Source organism: Dama dama, chromosome 30, assembly GCF_033118175.1.
Source record: "Dama dama isolate Ldn47 chromosome 30, ASM3311817v1, whole genome shotgun sequence".
NCBI classification, from domain to species: Eukaryota; Metazoa; Chordata; class Mammalia; order Artiodactyla; family Cervidae; genus Dama; species Dama dama.
This window is the reverse complement of record NC_083710.1, coordinates 26,647,051-26,664,555: the sequence shown is the minus strand read 5'-3', so window position 1 is coordinate 26,664,555 and position 17,505 is coordinate 26,647,051. Positions and strand designations below refer to the sequence as shown.

The 17,505-nt window shown below is 43.1% G+C and overlaps 1 protein-coding gene and 1 long non-coding RNA gene across 3 annotated transcripts in view; both read right to left on the bottom strand.

Moving 5' to 3' along the window:
* The window catches only part of LHFPL6 (LHFPL tetraspan subfamily member 6), a 219,665-nt gene that overhangs the window by 21,370 nt on the left and 180,790 nt on the right, over window positions 1-17,505 (bottom strand). For both annotated transcript variants that reach the window (XM_061133691.1, XM_061133690.1), the window contains exon 3: window positions 2,541-2,639. In XM_061133691.1, the coding sequence (XP_060989674.1) occupies window positions 2,541-2,639 (99 nt within the window). The remainder of the gene's footprint in view (window positions 1-2,540; window positions 2,640-17,505) is intronic.
* On the bottom strand, window positions 10,102-17,342 carry LOC133049581 (uncharacterized). Its single transcript, XR_009691405.1, has 2 exons — window positions 16,272-17,342; window positions 10,102-10,349 (listed from the first exon to the last, which is right to left on the bottom strand). It is a non-coding gene; the product is annotated as an uncharacterized LOC133049581 (long non-coding RNA).

The following is a 17,505-nucleotide window of genomic DNA, read 5'->3' as shown; positions in this document are numbered from 1 at the left end:
TTATCTGTAGATAATGCTAGTTTTGATTTTTTTTTCTCATCATCAATCTAAGAGAAATCTAAAAATAAAAAGACCAAAATTAAAACCATTCTGTAATTTAAAAAAATTATTTATATTTAATTGAAGGATAATTGCTTTATGATATTGGTTTCATCTTTGCCATAATCACCATGAATCAGCCAGAGGTGTACGTATGTCCTCTCCCTCTTAAACCTCCCTCCCGTCTCCCGCCCTTTCCCACCCCTCCAGGTTGTTACAGAGCCCGGTTTCAGTTCCCTGAGTCATACATTCTGTAATTCTGAGATCACGAAAATGGCTTTAGTGAGTTTATAACATAAGAAATTATTATCACTAGTAAAGAGTCAAGTGTTTTGTTTTTCACTTTAACATTCAGATTTTTAATCCTCAGTGCTGGGAAGATGTGAGATCCTGGGGCGCGGTAATGAAAATTGCAAAAACAGGATCCTCGTTTCATTATAATCTGCTAGTTAATAACACACTACACACCAGCTAGACACCAGCAAGAACAGGGTTCTCACCAAGTTGAGGCCCACGTGAAACAGCGAAGAATCCCTCAAATACTAGAGAAAGAAAGATGCTAAACACTGTACTGAAATATCTCCCTTGGACACGGTTTGTGTTTGGAGGAAAGAAAAGAAAAGGCTAGCAGCTAACTTTGTGCCTGCATGTTTCCCTTCTCTGCATTCATGGCAATCACAAACTCATCTAGACTCAGGACAGCGTCGCCTCCAATGAGGGAAGGATGGGCAGACGGAAATCTCTTATTTTTTATCCCTGCAAATTGGGTGGTATTTCAGGCACCATCTCCTCTACCCAAAGAGCCAGTAGTAATCCCCAGAGGGAAGCAGGTGTTTGTCATCCATTGAATCAAACAAAAACTGCTTCATTTTCAAATTCACAGACATTTTACATGATATCACATCTGCCCATTTTTCTCAGTATCCAACAGAATTGTTTTCCTTTAAATTCTTTTACCAAGCAACACGCGGGATATTAGTTCCCTGACCAGGGATTGAACCCTCATCCCTTGCAGTGGGAGCATGGAGTCTTAACTGCTGGACGGACAGAGAAGTTCCCCTTTTTTAAAGAAAAAAAAAAGTTCTAACATAAAAAATTTTTCAATCACTTGGATTATAGTAATACTGCTGTAAGACCAATTCCACTGAGATTTTTCTTCTTAGAAAAAAATAATGTGAAAAGCAGATGTATGTTTAAGTTAGTGACTCACTATGAACTCATTGTCCAAAAAAATCTGTTGATCCATATATTAGGGGAAAATAAGTTGGCTATCATTTGGCAATAAGTGTTTTATGGACTCATAATTGCCAATCTAGTTATCACCAATTCTAGAAAAACATCCTAAGAAAATAATTCAGTCAAGAGAAGACCTCTCTTCATTAAACTACTCCTTCCAAGATGTTTCAAAATAATAGAAACTGAAACAGACAAAATATCCACCTAGAAAGAAGTCAACAAGTGGTTTTAAGTAAATGTATCTTTCTCAATTAAGTATTTGCTAACCATCACAAGTTATAATGGTACAAATCATGTATTATGGAAAACATTTTTATAGGTTGCCAAGGAAGTAGAATGTCTCTACAAGTGAAACATACCTGAAGTTCTGATTAGCACACAGAAAAGTTGATGAGTCCTTCAGCAAGGTGGGAATGGGGACCCACTTAACAGACCTCTCCCTGCCCCTTGGTTCTCCGTGGTCCCTGGATGGGCTTTCCTCACCCCTCTCTGCTCCCCCTCTGTGTGCTGTGCTTAACCTGACTGCTTGCCTACATCATGCTTCTGTCCACCACCAGATAACTCCCATGCTTTGTTCAAGACTCAGCTCCCTTCTCATCTCTTTCACAAAGGTATATATTACCCTGGAGTGAAATTGCTTTATTCGATTCCTCAGCCCTGACTGTCATTTTCTTGATCATTGTGTTTGTTTTGTCTTCTCAGACAATGAATTCCACAGGCAGAGTTATTTTTAGTGCATGCAATGCCTCATAAATATGTGATTTTGAATGAATTAATCAATGAATATAAATTCAGTAGAGCATGGACCATTTCTTTTCTTTGTATCTACAGGTCTTCCCATAGTGCAGACCTTCCCATAGTATATTATAGGTAACTGTTAGTCACTCATTCAAGTTTAACTCTTTGCGACCCCATGGACTGTAGCCTGCCAGGCTCTTCCGTCCATGGACTTCTCCAGGCAAGAATACTGGAGTGGGTTGCCATTTCCTTCTTCAGGGGGTCTTTCCGACCCAGGGATCAAATCCGGGTCTCCTGCATTGCAGCCAGATTCTTTACCATCTAAGCCACCAAGGAAGCCCACATGATAAATAGCTCTTCACTAAACAACTGGAGGAATGAATGTATGCGTATTGCATTATACACATGTTTGTTGGCTCCAATGCTGGGATGTGTTTTTCTTTTCCGTCCCTTTTCCACCTTTTGTTTCTATGAAAGATCAGAGACATTCTCTTCTAAAAGGAGTACTACCCATGAAGAGAACTTACCCAGATCGAACTGGCCAGAAATGTAGCCACAAGTCTGCCGGACTTCCTCACTGTCCCAGCCCAGAGGGTAGAGGGCGCAGCCAGCACCGATCAACAAGCCTGCAAAGACAGACGACAAGAAGGCTTTAGCAGTGCCCTTCTGGAGCCCAAGATAAAGGTACCAGGGACAAAAGATTAATACCAGCAATATGACAAAGGAACATAGGGTCTACTTTCGGGAAAGCACCAACCAAGCTCCCTTTAGTGATCTAAGGTCAATTTAACTCCAAGAACAACTTCAAGTCTGTTTAAAAGGAGAGGGAAGAAAACAACCCTGATAGACAGCTCAGTTTGGTTCCAACTTTGCCTTTTAAAACATTAAAAGCCTAGCAAATCCTGTTTAGGAACTACAATCCAGAAGCCCTTTTTAACTACTCTTGTAAAAAACCAGCCCAATTCCACTGTCAATACATGTAAACAAGTAACTCAAGTGCCAGCAAAAGACCTCATTGGTTATGCTTCATCATTTATCAGATCTTTTTTTCCAATTTAAGAATCAAAACAGAATGATTCAGCATCATCAAATTTTACCAAGGTCAGAGAGAGCATAAAGATTTTCATGCACCACTTAGGCACATTGATTTAACTCGTGAACTGGGCTAGGGCTCTCATGTTCTCTTGAGAAGGTGAGAATCATCAAGTGTCCACGTGTCCTGGAAATACTCAAGAAAACGGCTGCTGATTGGGATCTCAGTGCTTCTTGCAGCGAAGACCAAAAGGTTTGCTAATTAAACTGAAGCAAGTGATGGATTTATTTTCATATAAGTCAGGTTATCATGGCAGCTTACTCTGAGCCAGTCTTTAGCGACTCATTCAGAGTCACTGATTAGTGAGTCTTTGGTGTTGCATCAAAGCCTAATATGGTCTTACAAGAAACCAAATGAGACCGAGTGAAAGAAAGTGAAAATGAAACTGAAGTTGCTCAGTCGTGTCCGACTCTTTGCAACCCCATGGACTGTAACCTACCAGGCTCCTCTGTCCATGGGATTTTCCAGGCAAGAATACTGGAGTGGGTTGCCATTTCCTTCTCCAGGAGACAATCCCGACCCAGGGACTGAACCCAGGTCTCCCTCATTGTAGGCAGACGCATTACAATCTGAGCTACCAGGTAAGTACTTACCAATTGAAACAGAGGGCTAACCTGAAAGTATCATTTTGTCACGTCAGTCAAAGAGTAAAAACATCACTCCTGGGACCTCCTTGGTGGTCCAGTGGTTAAGAATCTGCCTTGCAATGTAAAGGAGGTGGGTTTGATCCCTGGTTGGGGAACTAAAATCCCATATACCATGGAGAAACTAAGTCTGCGCTGCAACTAGAGAGTCTGTGTGCCAAAACAAACAGCTCCCTGTGCTACAACTAAGACCTAATGCAGCCAAATAAACAAATAAACATCAGCTGTCCCCACAGTCTGACTGTCTGCAGGATTGTGGGTAAAAAGGCACTAAATGAGGGAGTCTCCTAAATAAGAAAACAGTTAAGGTGCTAATGCACAGCCAGAATGCCGGGGTCCCCCAAGGCATCTCAAGGAGGCCTTCAGTATTTCTGGACTGAGTCTCTTCCTGCCTGCTTCTGCTTCTCCTCTACCCTTGGTAGGTGACTTGTGTAGTTGTAACCAGACAAACCATCTATTTCCTCACAGACATCTAAGGAGGAGCCGCTTTCTACCCACCCCCACCAAACTCCATGCCAAGCTCTCTGGAGAGATACCCCCCAGGAACCCATACACATTTCCCACCCTGCTGCCCCTCCCTCTGACCCGGCCTTTGGACCACAGTCAGACTAGCATCTAATATAGAAGGGCTGTGATCCTAGGGAATGCCTGCAAAGAATCACTGCAGCTGCAAATCATACATTCCAGGACCTGTATGCAACGGTATAGATACGAATGGTGCTGAGGCTGAAGAATAATTCAGCAAGCAATAATACAAGGTTTGCTGACTAAGCAAATGCCTCAGTGACCGGTTTCCTTAGGCTTTTTGCCTTAGGATAAATTTTGCAGTATTCTGAAGACAACTCCAAGCTAGCATTATCTGCCATCAGGTAAAGACAGAATTAATGAGGATGCCGAAGTTTGTGTACACTGAATTCCCCGAGTGTTGAATAAATAATGTGGCATCATTTCCATGAGAGTCAGTTCTTAATAAGTACCGTCACTTTCTGAGATCTGGTGAGCAATTTTTGAATGATGGCACACGCAGAAAGGCAGTTGGATAGAAAACGTTCAAGGGTAAGAAAAGCAAAGAACAATAACATTTAAATGATGAGTGTTCCCTTTATCTGATAGGCAAACAAATAAACAGTTTCACTTGCTAATGTTCTTTCAGTATGGCAGAAAAATATGTGTCATGTGTTCATGAAACAAGCTGCTTTCATACAATATAACGATCCCATAATTTGGGAGATTAAATTGAGGGAAACTTTTCAGTGCCGATATAGGAAGCAAAAGGACTATCATACCCTAAATAGCACAACACATGGCAGTCAGGGTTCTTTTGTAGAATATTGGGCTGCCTTTGTAAAACTACAAAATGTAGATTCAACCATATAAATTAGAAACAATTTTATACATAAGAAATCTGTGTTAGGTGTAAGAATTTTTTTTAAATAAAATACCATGAGCATATGCTCACATTAAAAAAGTATTCTGTGGAGGGCAACTAGCTTATCTGGATTTTACTCAATATTTATGGAGCCTTTGTTTTGTTATCTGCTTTAATGTTTGCTGACAGTAAAGATATTGCAGAGTCTGAAGATTTGGGAAACATTTCTGGAAAAAAAGTGCAAGCTGCAAACTGACTAGGTTAAGTAGTCGTTGCAATGACTAGGTTCTGTAGGGGGATATCTGGCCTCCAGACACCTGGCTACCATAGTCCATTAAGGTAAAAGCAAGTCTCAGGCCAAATTCAGCCAACTCTACAATGATTGTTTATTAGCAGGCTGGGACAAAGAACAATCAGATGACCAAGTCTCTAAATGCAGTGGAACCCTACCTCCAATTCCATCAGAGAGTCACTCTAACAAGTACCTTCAATACATAGTAAATACCACAAGTATTCAGATAATAGGATCAGGGACATCTCTTGTCAAATCAGTCAGTAGCTTCCACTAAATGGAATGGGACAGGGCACAGGGGTCAAGAGTGCTAGACCTGTACTGCCCCATCCTGTAGCCATGAGCTACTTGTAGCTAGTTAAGTTTAAACTTAAGTTAATTGAAATTAAATAAAAATTGGACTTCCCTGATGGTTCAGTGGTTAAGAATCTGCCTGCCAGTACAGGGGACACAGGTTCCATCCCTGGTGCAGGAAGATTCCACCACAATTAAGCCCACAACTACTGAGTCCACGTGTCGAAACTGCTGAAGCCTGCGTGTCCTAGAGCCTGAGCTCTGAAACAAGAGAAGCCATTGCAATGAGAAGCCCATTCACCACAACTAGAGAGTAGCCCCCACTCTGGTTAACTAGAGAAAAGCCCATGCAGCAAGAAATATGCAGCACAGCCAAAAATAAATAAATAAAATTTAAAATTAAAAAAAATTAAATTAAATTAAAATAAAATTCAATTCTTCAATTTCCCTTGTCACATTCCAAGAGCCTACCAGCCATTTGGTGCTACTGGCTACCATATTGGACAGTGTAAAATACAGACCATTTTCATAATCACAGATTTATTTTGAGCTGAAATCAAGGCCCCAAAGATTCAGTAAGAAAGTTTGACCTTCTCTCTAAGTGCCTAAACAAATGTAGACAGAGGGCCTTTTTAGGAGCAGAGATATCGCCAGAGATACCTGCAAGTAATATGGGCAGGTGTGGTGGGGAAACTCTAGACAGGGCATAAAGATCAGAGTCCACTCTATGTCCCACTGTTTCTGCCTGGCCCGGGAAACATTTATTTACCAAACGCTTGCTTTTCCATCTCCATGTCAATTGCCTTCCTCTCCTCTGAAGTCCCAAACAACTTCAGTTCAGTTGCTCAGTTGTGTCTGACTCTTTGCAACCCCATGGACTATGGCACTCCAGGCTTCCCTGTCCCTTCCACCATCTTCCAGAGTTTGCTCAAACTCATGTCCATCGAGTCGGTGATGCCATCCAACCATCTCATCCTCTGTCGTCCCCTTCTCCTCCTGCCTTCAATCTTTCCCAGTCATCAGGGTCTTTTCAAATGAGTCAGTTCTCCACATCAGGTGGCCAAAGCATTGGAGCTTTAGCTTCAGCATCAGTCCTTCCAATGAATATTCAGGACTGATTTTCTTTAGGATGGACTGGTTTAATCTCCATGCTGTCCAAGGGACTCCCAAGAGTCTTCTCCAACATCACAGTTCAAAAGCATTAATTCTTTGGCACTCAGCTTTCCTTACAGTCCAACTCTCACATCCATATATGACTACTGGAAAAACCATAGCTTTGACTAGATGGATCTTTGTTGGCTAAGTAATGTCTCTGCTTCTTAATATGCTGTCTAGGTTGGTCACAGCTTTTCTTCCAAGGAGCAAGTGTCTTTTCATTTCATGGCTTCCTTCACCATCTGCAGTGACTTTGGAGCCCAAGAAAATAAAGTCTGTCATGGTTTCTTTTGTTTCCGCATCTATTTGTCATGATATGATGGGATTGGATGTCATGATCTTCATTTTTTTGAATGCTGAGTTTTAAGGCAGCTTTTTCTCTCCTCTTTCACTTTCATCAAGAGGCTCTTTAGTTCCTCTTCGCTTTCTGCCATAAGGGTGGTGTCATCTGCATATCTGAGGTTATTGACATTTCTCCCGGCAATCTTGATTCCAGCTTGTGCTTAGTCCAGCCCAGCGTTTCTCATGATGCACTCTGCATGTAAGTTAAATAATCAGGGTGACGATATACAGCCTTGATGTACTCCTTTCCCGATTTGGAACCAGTCCATTGTTGCAAGTCTGTTTCTAACTGTTGCCTCTTGATCTGCATGCAGATCTCTCAGGAGGCAGGTAAGGTGGTCTGGTATTCCCATCTCTTTAAGAATTTTCCACAGTTTGTTGTGGTCCATGTAGTCAAAGGCTTTGGCACAGTCAATAAAGAAGAATTTTGAGCATTACTTTGCTAGCCTGTGAGGTGAGTGCAACTGTGTGGTAGTTTGAGCATTTTTTGGCATTGCCTTTCTTTGGGACTGGAATGAAAACTGACCTTTTTCAGTCCTGTGGCCACTGCTGAGTTTTCCACATTTGCTGGCATATTGAGTGCAGCACTTTCACAGCATCATCTTTTAGGATTTGAAACAGCTCAGCTGAAATTCCATCACCTCCACTAGCTTTGTTCGTAGTGATGCTTCCTAAGGCCCACTTGACTTCACATTCCAGGATGTTTGGCTTTAGGTGAGTGATCACACCATCACGGTTATCTGGGTCATTAAAATCTTTTTTGTATAGTTCTTCTGTGTATTCTTCTGTGTGTTCTGCAATAATATGGGCCGATGTGGTAGGGAAACTCTAGACAGGGCTTGTAGATCAGAGTATATTCTATGTCCCACTGTTTCTGCCTGGCCCAGTAAACATTTACCAAACGTTTGCTTTTCCATCTCCATGTCAATTGCCTTCCTCCCCTCTGAAGTCCCAAATGACTAACCCCCAGCTTTCTCTTTGTCTTAGCTGAGAATGATATTTAAAGTGAGTGATGCATTTCAGGGAGTTACTCAATTTTTCCTGAGTCCCTCTCATGTACACACGTTGTTAAACATTCGTTTTTCTTCTCTTAATCTGTCTCATGTCAAGCCAATTTAATTCTTAGACCAGCCAGAAGTATCTAAAAGGGTAAAGGAAAATTCTTTCCTCTCCATCACTGGGCTGGCCAGATTCTTACACCCTGTGCCTGATAATGCTTGTGAATAAGCAAAATCATCTTTACTCTTTAAGATTCTCCTTTTCTAGGTCGGGCTAGAAGCCAGGAAACTACATTTCAAAAACTTACCTGCAGACTTCCCTGGTGATCTAGTGGTCAAGAATCCACTTGTCAATGCAAAAGACACAAGATCGATTTCTGATCTGGGAAGATTCCACAAAGCATGGAGCAACTAAGCCTGTATGTCACAACTACTAAGCCTGAGCCCTAGGGCCTGTGCTCTGCAACAAGAGAAGTCTCCACAATGAGAAGGTCGTGCACCTCAACAAAGAATAGCCCCTGCTCACCGCAAGTAGAGAAAGTCCACACAGCAAAGAAGACCCAGTGCAACCAACCAACCAACCAACCAACCAACCCAAAACACTGTCCTGCTAGCAGAAGCTCTGGCTTATAGTCAGTGAGAAGGTAAAAGGGAGAGATAAACCATATTTCCCATTGGCAGCTGCAGCCAGGGATGTGCCTTTCTGCAGTCTATGTGTGAGATATGGGGACTGGCTTCCTGGCATTCCTCTCAACTTCACTCACTAATGGCAGATCATAAGCTGCCCTGACGTTTGATCCATGCCCTTCCTCAACTCCCGAATTCTACAAAGGAGCATCTCTGACCTTCACTTCCCCAGATCTAACAGGTCTGTAAAACTTCAAATCCCTGGGTTACATCCCCTCCTGCTTGAAATACCTAGAGCGGTTTCTTTCACTGGCCATTCCCTGGCTGATATTGATACATACCCTACTTGTGGGAGGGCAGAGGGGCTGATATTTACTTAAACATTATTCCTTTTCTCAGTTAAGAATGATCTCTAATACAACCTATGCTAATTATTAAACCTTGGGTAAGTAGGGTGTGTGTCCGACTCCTTGAAACCCTGTGGACTGTAGCCTGCCGGGTACCTCTGTTTATGGAATTTCCCAGGCAAGAATACTGGAGTGGGTTGTCATTTCCTTGGGGTAAGTACAGTGATATTAAAAGGCTTTGTATTAACTACCTCTGTGGTGTGGTCTCTCTTAGGAAACTTCTGCTAATGAACTTCTTGAGTGCGGATTTCCAAAGAGGAAACTTCAAATGTTAACTAAGGGCCCTTAGATTGGAGTCAACTAGAATTTTATCATCTATACTGAAGTATTGACATGGTAAAGTTGGAGACAATTACATAAAAGTAATCACATCTTTTTAAAGGAAGAAATCTGCCATTGTTCAGTTTTTAGCAGTGTTAAATCTTAGACTGTGTTGTGGGTATCAACGTTTGATGGAGACATAGTCTGAAAATCCTTGAATTAGATACTACTTAGATAAGAAGATACTGTATGCTTAAATGAGGCCCAGAAAATATTCTGGAATGTAAAGTGGTTGCCCGAATGAAATTTTAGTGACCTAATGAGTTTTTATAGCTCTGGCTGACTAATTTGTTCCTGGGGAGTAAATGGTTCAATTAAAATCTCTGGCTCACAAACTTTTATATTATTTACATGGATTTTCTTTATTAGATTTATAAACCTTGAGGTTACCTCATGGGGCTTAATTACGTGGTATTTCAACTGAATTCTTGTTTCACTGCCATGACAGGAAAAAAGTCACACTTTTTGAAAAATCTGTGCAAGGAGTGGAAGTGAGGAAAGATGGTGTGAACTGAGGCATCAACCTGAGGAAGCTGGTAACAGAGGTGGGTGGGTGGAGGAGGTGTGAGGTCATTTGCCACTGTAGGCTCATTTGCAATTAAAGAAGAAATCTGTTTTCGCAGTCCTAAAGACTGCAACTTTTAAAGGGTCATGAGTCAATCACAAATTAATGTAAATTAGTTCAAACTTGTAGATTTCACCAGCACCTAGCTGGAATTAGAGATCAGGACATCATAGACCTTGACAAAAGTCATTCTGTAGGTGGTCCTGGGAGTTCAGAGAGACACGGCTTCCTAAAAAGGAAAAAAAAAAAAAAAATCCAAACAAATGACTCAATAGTTCTTAAATTAAAAACACACAGACACATTTGAATCATGCATTAACTATTAGGCCATTTTAACTTGAGTACCCATAAAGAAGGCTGAGCTCCAAAGAACTGATGCTTTCAAACTGTGGTGTTGGAGAAGACTCTTGAGAGTCCCTTGGACAACAAGGATATCAAACCAGTCAATCCTAAAGGAAATTAACCCTGATTATTCATTGGAAGGACTGATGCTAAAGCTGAAGCTCCAATATTTTGGCAACCTGATGGGAAGAGCCAACTCATTGGAAAAGACCCTGATGCTGGGAAAGACAGAAGGCAGGAGGAGAAGGGGGCAACAGAGGATGAGATGGTTGGAGAGCATCAATGACTCAATGGACATGAATCTGAGCAAACTCCAAGAGATAGTGAAGGACAGGGAAGCCTGGCATGCTGCTTGCAGTCCATGGTGTCGCAAAGAGTCAGACATAACTTAGTGACTGAACAACAACCCCATGGTTCTGGCCTCACCCTGTTCAAGAGAATTAAAATATATGAAGAGCCAAGTCAGCACAGAGACCTCTAAGGAGAAGCCAGTATTAATGGAGACGGGAGAGTCCAGGTAAATGCAGAAAGGTGGCTGCTGGGAGCTGTGCTGTGATGCTGTGTGATCCAAGGGATCTGCCCTTGGCCCCAGATGGGTTCCTGTGTCTAAATCTTTGGAGACCCTCTGCCTGTAAACCACCTTGGGGAGAAGGTCCTAGTGGAAACGGTATTCATTTTCGCACCATGCTGGAGATGCCTGTCATGATACTAATTATTTTTTAGAATCTGAGTGGGGAGTCTGAAGCTCCTGAAGAGTTCTTTGGTCAAAGTGAAAACCCCAGGCTGGGAATTTTCCCTTCTGCAAACCCTTTTCTATTCAAAGTCAATACTTCACACTTAGCCAACGGAATATTAACATAACAATTCGGCTCCTGCCAAGAAGGCAAAACAAACCCCTCCAGTCAGCCAATGCCAATTACTCCCCACAGGTGGTACGAACAGAGTCCTCGAGTTCAACGCATAAAGTCTTATTTTTTTTTCCAGGCCACTCTTGAAAGTTTTTATGTGATCTCACTTTTTTTCCATGACTATTTGCTCCATTCTTTTCCACGGTTTATTATTTTTTTTTAAACAGCCTGACTTTCCACCTATTGCCCCTGCAGTGGTCACGCAAGTCTTTCCCATCAATTCATCTTTTATGTTTTTTAGATACTTTTGTTCGTCCTCCAGGTCCTTTTCTTCCTTTCTGTGGCAAGCACCGAGGGAAATGGTTTTCTCTACTTTTCTCATGAAAGCTGCACAGTCTTGTAGCCTGTTATCTAGACTTTTCTTTGGAAAAGGTTGGCACTTTCCATCTCTAAGTCTTCATGTGCTATTTATGTCCACGATATTTGTCCATTTTTGGTCCTTGATAACCAGCCCTTTACACAATGTAACAACAAAATAAATCCAGTAGTGGGGAGAGAACGAGGGCAAAGGTCAGTATTATAACTCTTTGCACTCTGAATGCACAATGAGGAGAAAACTACTAAAGTATGCTAGAAGAAATAGACTCAGTTAGGTTTTTGCAAGCCATTTTGTTGTTATTGTTGTTTAGTTGCTAAGTGGTGTCCGACTCTTTTGAGTCTCCATGGACTGTAGCCTGCCAGCCTCCTCTGTCCATGGGCTTTCCTAGGCAAGAATACTGGAGTGGGTTCTTCTTCAGGGGATCTTTCTGATCCAAGGGTCGAACCTGTGTCTCCTGCGTTGCAGGCAGATTCTTTATCGCTAAGCCAGGGAAGCCCATGCAATAGTTATCTAATAGATAATAGCCTTTAGTTAGCAGAAGAGGAAATTGAAGCTTAGAGAAGGAGGTTCCTGCTCATCTACCAGTAAATATTTACTGGTAGATCCAGGGACTTACTTTCAGGCCAATCTGAGCCAGTTCTCCTAACCTCTACCTTCTATTGATGCCCAAATCCCAAAGTGTTCATGGCCCCAACTCTGACCTGACCTCCCATATTCACATGTGTATTGAGGAACTCTGTGTATAAATGGAGAAGTAGGGATGGGGCGGAAGAGAGATTTCAAGTCACCATTTCTCTATGATTGACTCTACAGGGAACAACTCTGCTGTTGCCTCTTACCAAAGAGAAGGAATGGGCTCCCAGGAACCCTACAGATAGATCCCTGCTTCCCTGAGTGCCAGTGAGGGAGAACCAGGATGTGAGTTCCAGCACACCAAGAACTCCATCCATAAAGAGGACATTGAAACATAGAGAAAAGAAATGGATTCTTCATCATCAGAGGTTTAGCCAAGAAAAGCACATCTCCTCCTAATACTAAAGCATAGTATAGAAACAAGACCACTTGTGCTATCAAAGATACTTTCACAAATCACAATAAGACTATTTTTTCACTGAAAACACCCTGCAGAAGAGAATATACTTTAGATTCTCCTAAAATATTTTCCAAAATGGCTCCTTGATTCTCATTTCATCTTCTTTTCCAGTTCATGGGGCAGAAAACACCAAAGACATACACAGTGAGGGGCACCAGAGTACCTGCTCTTTAGCTCAGGCTGAAAAATCAGAAGCTACTTTCAGCCACTGGTGACCTGTCATCTTTGCTTTTTCTAGAGTTCTAGGCAATCACTGGTAGAAAAATTAAAGTTGTTTCAAACAGTGCAACTTGGAGATTTTGTAATTTCTATGTGACTGCTTTCTAGTAAATTATATCTGATTGAAAGCAACAATTTTCTAACCCTCCTATTTAAGAGCTGGCTTCCCTGGTGGCCCAGAGGTAAAGAATACGCCTGCAATGCAGGGGATGCGGGTTAAATCTCTGGGTTGGGAAGATCCCCTGGAAAAGGAAATGGCAACCCACACCAGTATTCTTGCCTGGAGAATTTCGTGGACAGAGGAGCCCTGAGGGTTACAGTCCATGGGGTCGCAAAAGAGTCAGATACGACTTAGTAACTATGCAACAACAAACAACCAGGGACTCACTTTCAGGCCAAACTGTAAAATGGGGATGCCTCCTTCTTGAAATTACTGCAAGGATCAAATGAAACAGTGTACGTAAAGAGATGGGTACGATACTCCCAGTAAGTGTTCAGTGACTGGTCTCTACTGCTGAGCTTTGAACTTTGTGCCGATGTAGGGGAGGGTGGCGGACTCTGTTCGAGCCAATATGTATTTGTACTTCTCTCAGAGAAGGTCCTCTTCTTAGATGGAACGCAGAGAGGGTTCCAGTAAGTATATTCCTGGAACCGTGACTCGTGAACACTTGACCCGACAGTCATATCAGCCATGCAAACCTCAGTAAGCAAGAATGAAACAGCCACAAGCCTGATGGCCCTCAGTCAAAGGACCCATACACAACTATAAGGATAAAAACACTTTCATCTGTTCTGGTTCTATTTCATTCTATTTCTAAAGGCACTGTGACCTTTCTGCGAGGCAGGTATATCTAGAACTGATGTCCCACTTTGGTCGGGATGGAATCACAGACAACAGTGGAGATCTGAGGGTCACCCAGGGGATAATGAGGGGCAGAGCTGTGATGAACTCGGGGTTCTAGATGCCTATTCTATGCTTTGGTTCATTGCCTTCTCTCTGAGGCTCCTGGTAACAGAGCTGGCCAGGCTCCGTGCTGCAGCTTCAGTCATGAAGCAAAAGAAATTCTAGTTTTCACTGACCCTGAGGTGTCCTGAGGGCTTCTCCCAAGGCTCAGATGGTAAAGAATCTGCCTGCAATGCAGCAGACCGGGGTTTGATCCCTGGGTCAGGAAGATCCTCTCAAGAAAGGAATGGCTACCCACTCCAGTATTCTTGCCTGGAGAATCCCATGGACAGAGGATCCTGGTGGGCTACAGTCCATGGGGTGGCAAAGAGTCGGACACGACTGAGCTACGAACACTTTCTCTATTTTTCAAAGGTGTCCTATGTTAACAGCAGGGGGAAAATAAAGACACAGTCCCACATTTCCAGAGGAGGGTGGCTGGGGACAAGGCTTCTCAGCCTGACACGCATACAAAACAGCTGTCAGGCTTGTTCAAATGCAGATTCTAGCTCTGCAGGTTGGGGGCAGGGCTGGATCGCCTGCATTTTGAAGGGGCTCCTGGTGAGATGGGAGGCTGCTGAGTGTATCACACTTTGAGCATCGAGGATCCAGTGGGAATAGTGCCAGCTTTGAGGTTGACCTCATCAGGTTTGAATCCTGACACCACCTCACCGGACGTGTGACCTTGAACAGCATGCTTTTGACTTACTTAAGCCCAGATTTTCATCTATAGAATAGCTGCAATGGTACTCACATCTTTAGTACTGTCATTAGAAATAAATAAAAGACTTAATAAAGATGCCCAGTTGGGGCTTGGCATAAGACAAGGGCTTAGTCATCAGTATTAATACTAATATTGTATCACGGGAGTTGCAAACATTTTACCCTACTATACCTGCTGATTTTAGATTCTTCATTAGCAGCTCCAGGTAACTGCCAGTTTAAACAAACCAAAAAATGAAGGCTGCTTAAGGAAAGACTTATTGCTTGCTTACATCTTCTGAATAGATATATTTTCTGAAGCTAAGACCACAGCTCTACAGCGAAGAATTATTGCATTTCCTCTTTGTTCCCTCCAATATTCTGTTATGAAAAACTGCAAACTTACAGCAAAATGGAAAAACTGTATGGTGAACCCCCAGATACCCACTGTCTATGTTTTATGATTCAGTTCAGTTCAGTCGCTCAGTGGTTTTATGATTAACAGGTTTTTAAAATCTGCTCTATCACCTATCTTTTCCATTTTTCCATTCCTCTGTTGATCCACCAAGCCATCTTTTTTGGCGGGGAAGGAGGGGATGCTTGTCACAGATTTCCAGCATCAGGACATATGAATGAATTTTTTTTTCAATTATTTGTGCTCCACCCTCTTTTTTCCCTTGGCCCAGTGGTCTGAACAGACTACGAGGTAGACACTAAGTTAGATCCAATGCCACAACTGAGACAACACTGCATCCCTAAGGGCTGATGGTACTAAGTAGGGACCCATCAATTTGGAAGTAACTTATATACAAGTCAGAAACAAGGAATACCTCTGAGCTTTCCACATTTCTCAAACAGCCACTCTATGACCTAAAATAGGATCGGCATGCTTCTGTTGTCTGACCCAGAAATACCAATAAGAATTTCTTAAGCCATTTCACCAAACCCAGAAAGACAACATACAGATCTCCAGCCCAGTCCAGCCATGCAGCTCAATTTTCTGTGTAGACACATTTTCTTTCAAGGATGACTGCTGTTTTGTACAAAATGCTGCTGCTCAGACACAGTCATGTCCAACTCTTTGCAACCCCATGGGCTATAGCCCGGCAAGCTCCTTTGTCCACAGGATTCTCCTGGCAAGAATACTGGAGTGGGTTGACATTTCCTCCTCCAGGGGATCTTCATGACTCGGGAATCGAACCTGCATCTCCTGCATTGGCAGGTGGATTCTTTATCACTAGCACCACCAAAATGAATCACTCCCAATACTCCTTAAATAGGGGGAAAAAAAAAAAGATGAACAGAATCATCACCCTGCAACACGAAAGCTTTCCGGGAACAAGGCTCCAACAAGATTGTTAGAAGAGTCTGACCTAATCATGAAAACAAAAACCAACCAAACAAAAACACCCACGTGTAAGTAAATGTAGACTGCAACCATCCACACATCCCACCCCTGCCTTGGAACCCGCAACGTCATCTCCAAAGCAGACTCTGGCCTGGTCGATGCCTGTTGACTAACTGTGGTTATGCTCACTCAGCCAGATACTCAAGAGGGGAACTGTTAGGAACACAGGCTTTTGAGTCCGAGAGTCCTGTATTTGAATACTGGGTCTGCTACTTACCAGATATTGATGGAACAAGTCTCGTAAATTTGAGCCCCAAGAGTTTCATCCAGAAAACGGCTACACCAGGTTCTCCTTACAGAGGTGTTGAGGGGATTAGAGAAAACGTCCCAGCTGAGTGCAGAGCATGTGGATGTAGTTTTGCTCTTATGAGATAATGACGAAAGAGAAGGGAAAAACAATAAACACTTCTTAAAATTTTATTCGTCCAACAGGGGCTTATGAGAACAAAGTATACACCAGCACCAGTATGCTTTGCTAATGGCAGAGGTTTGCAGAACTTCTGTTGGGAGTGGACAGCAGATGATACCACGTGTCTGAAGTCTCACGGGAACACATCACAACATATGCCAATCTAAGCCAGAATGCCATCCCCAGCTGCCGCCAAGCCTTCCCCAGACACACCTATAGATCTCTGCTTTGATTCCTGCTGAAGCACTGACTCCCAGTGTCCTTCCCCTCAGGCCTGTAGAGTGATTGCCCTGGGCATGGGAAACATCGCTGTCCATCTGACCGTGTAATCCCTGGGTGGGCCGACACCAGGGACACTGGTGAAGGGATTGGGGGCCCAGTAACGCATAGACAGTGTTGGCTGGAAAAGAGGCTCCTGCAGTACACCATCTCTTGCAAGAACCAGCAAAAGTTGGGGGTTGTGTCCTGTTTGAATGAGACAACAGCAAAACCATCTGCCCCAGTTCTGTGTGGAGGATATGAGGAACTATGTTGTTTACCGCATTAATATACAATGAGGCTGTGGGTCTGGGGCTCAGGGAAGGGGCTAGCTGAGTTGGGAACTAGAGTGTCATTAACAAAATCCCCTTGGAAGAAGTAAGGGACATGACTGTGGGCTGGGGAGAAGGGGACCAGAGAAGGAATCTTTATTAAGGTTGCAAAAAGTGCTGGGCTTCTCAGGTGGTGTTAGTGGTCAAGAACCCACCTACCAATGCAGGAGACATTAGAGACGCGGGTTCGGTCCCTGGGTTGGGGAAATCCCTGAAGGAGGGCATGGCAACCCACTCCAGTATTCTGGCCTGGAGAACCCCCATGGACAGAGGAGCCTGGCGGGCTGCAGCCACGGGGCCACAAAGAATCAGACTCGACCGAGAGACTAGGCACAGCACAGCACAGCTGCATGTGATGAAATGAACGGCGAGTGAGAGGCTTTCTCCGGGCTGACACGGGAGGCCTCCATGCAGTCTGCCGCTGTGAGCCACTTGAAGCCTCGACAAATGGA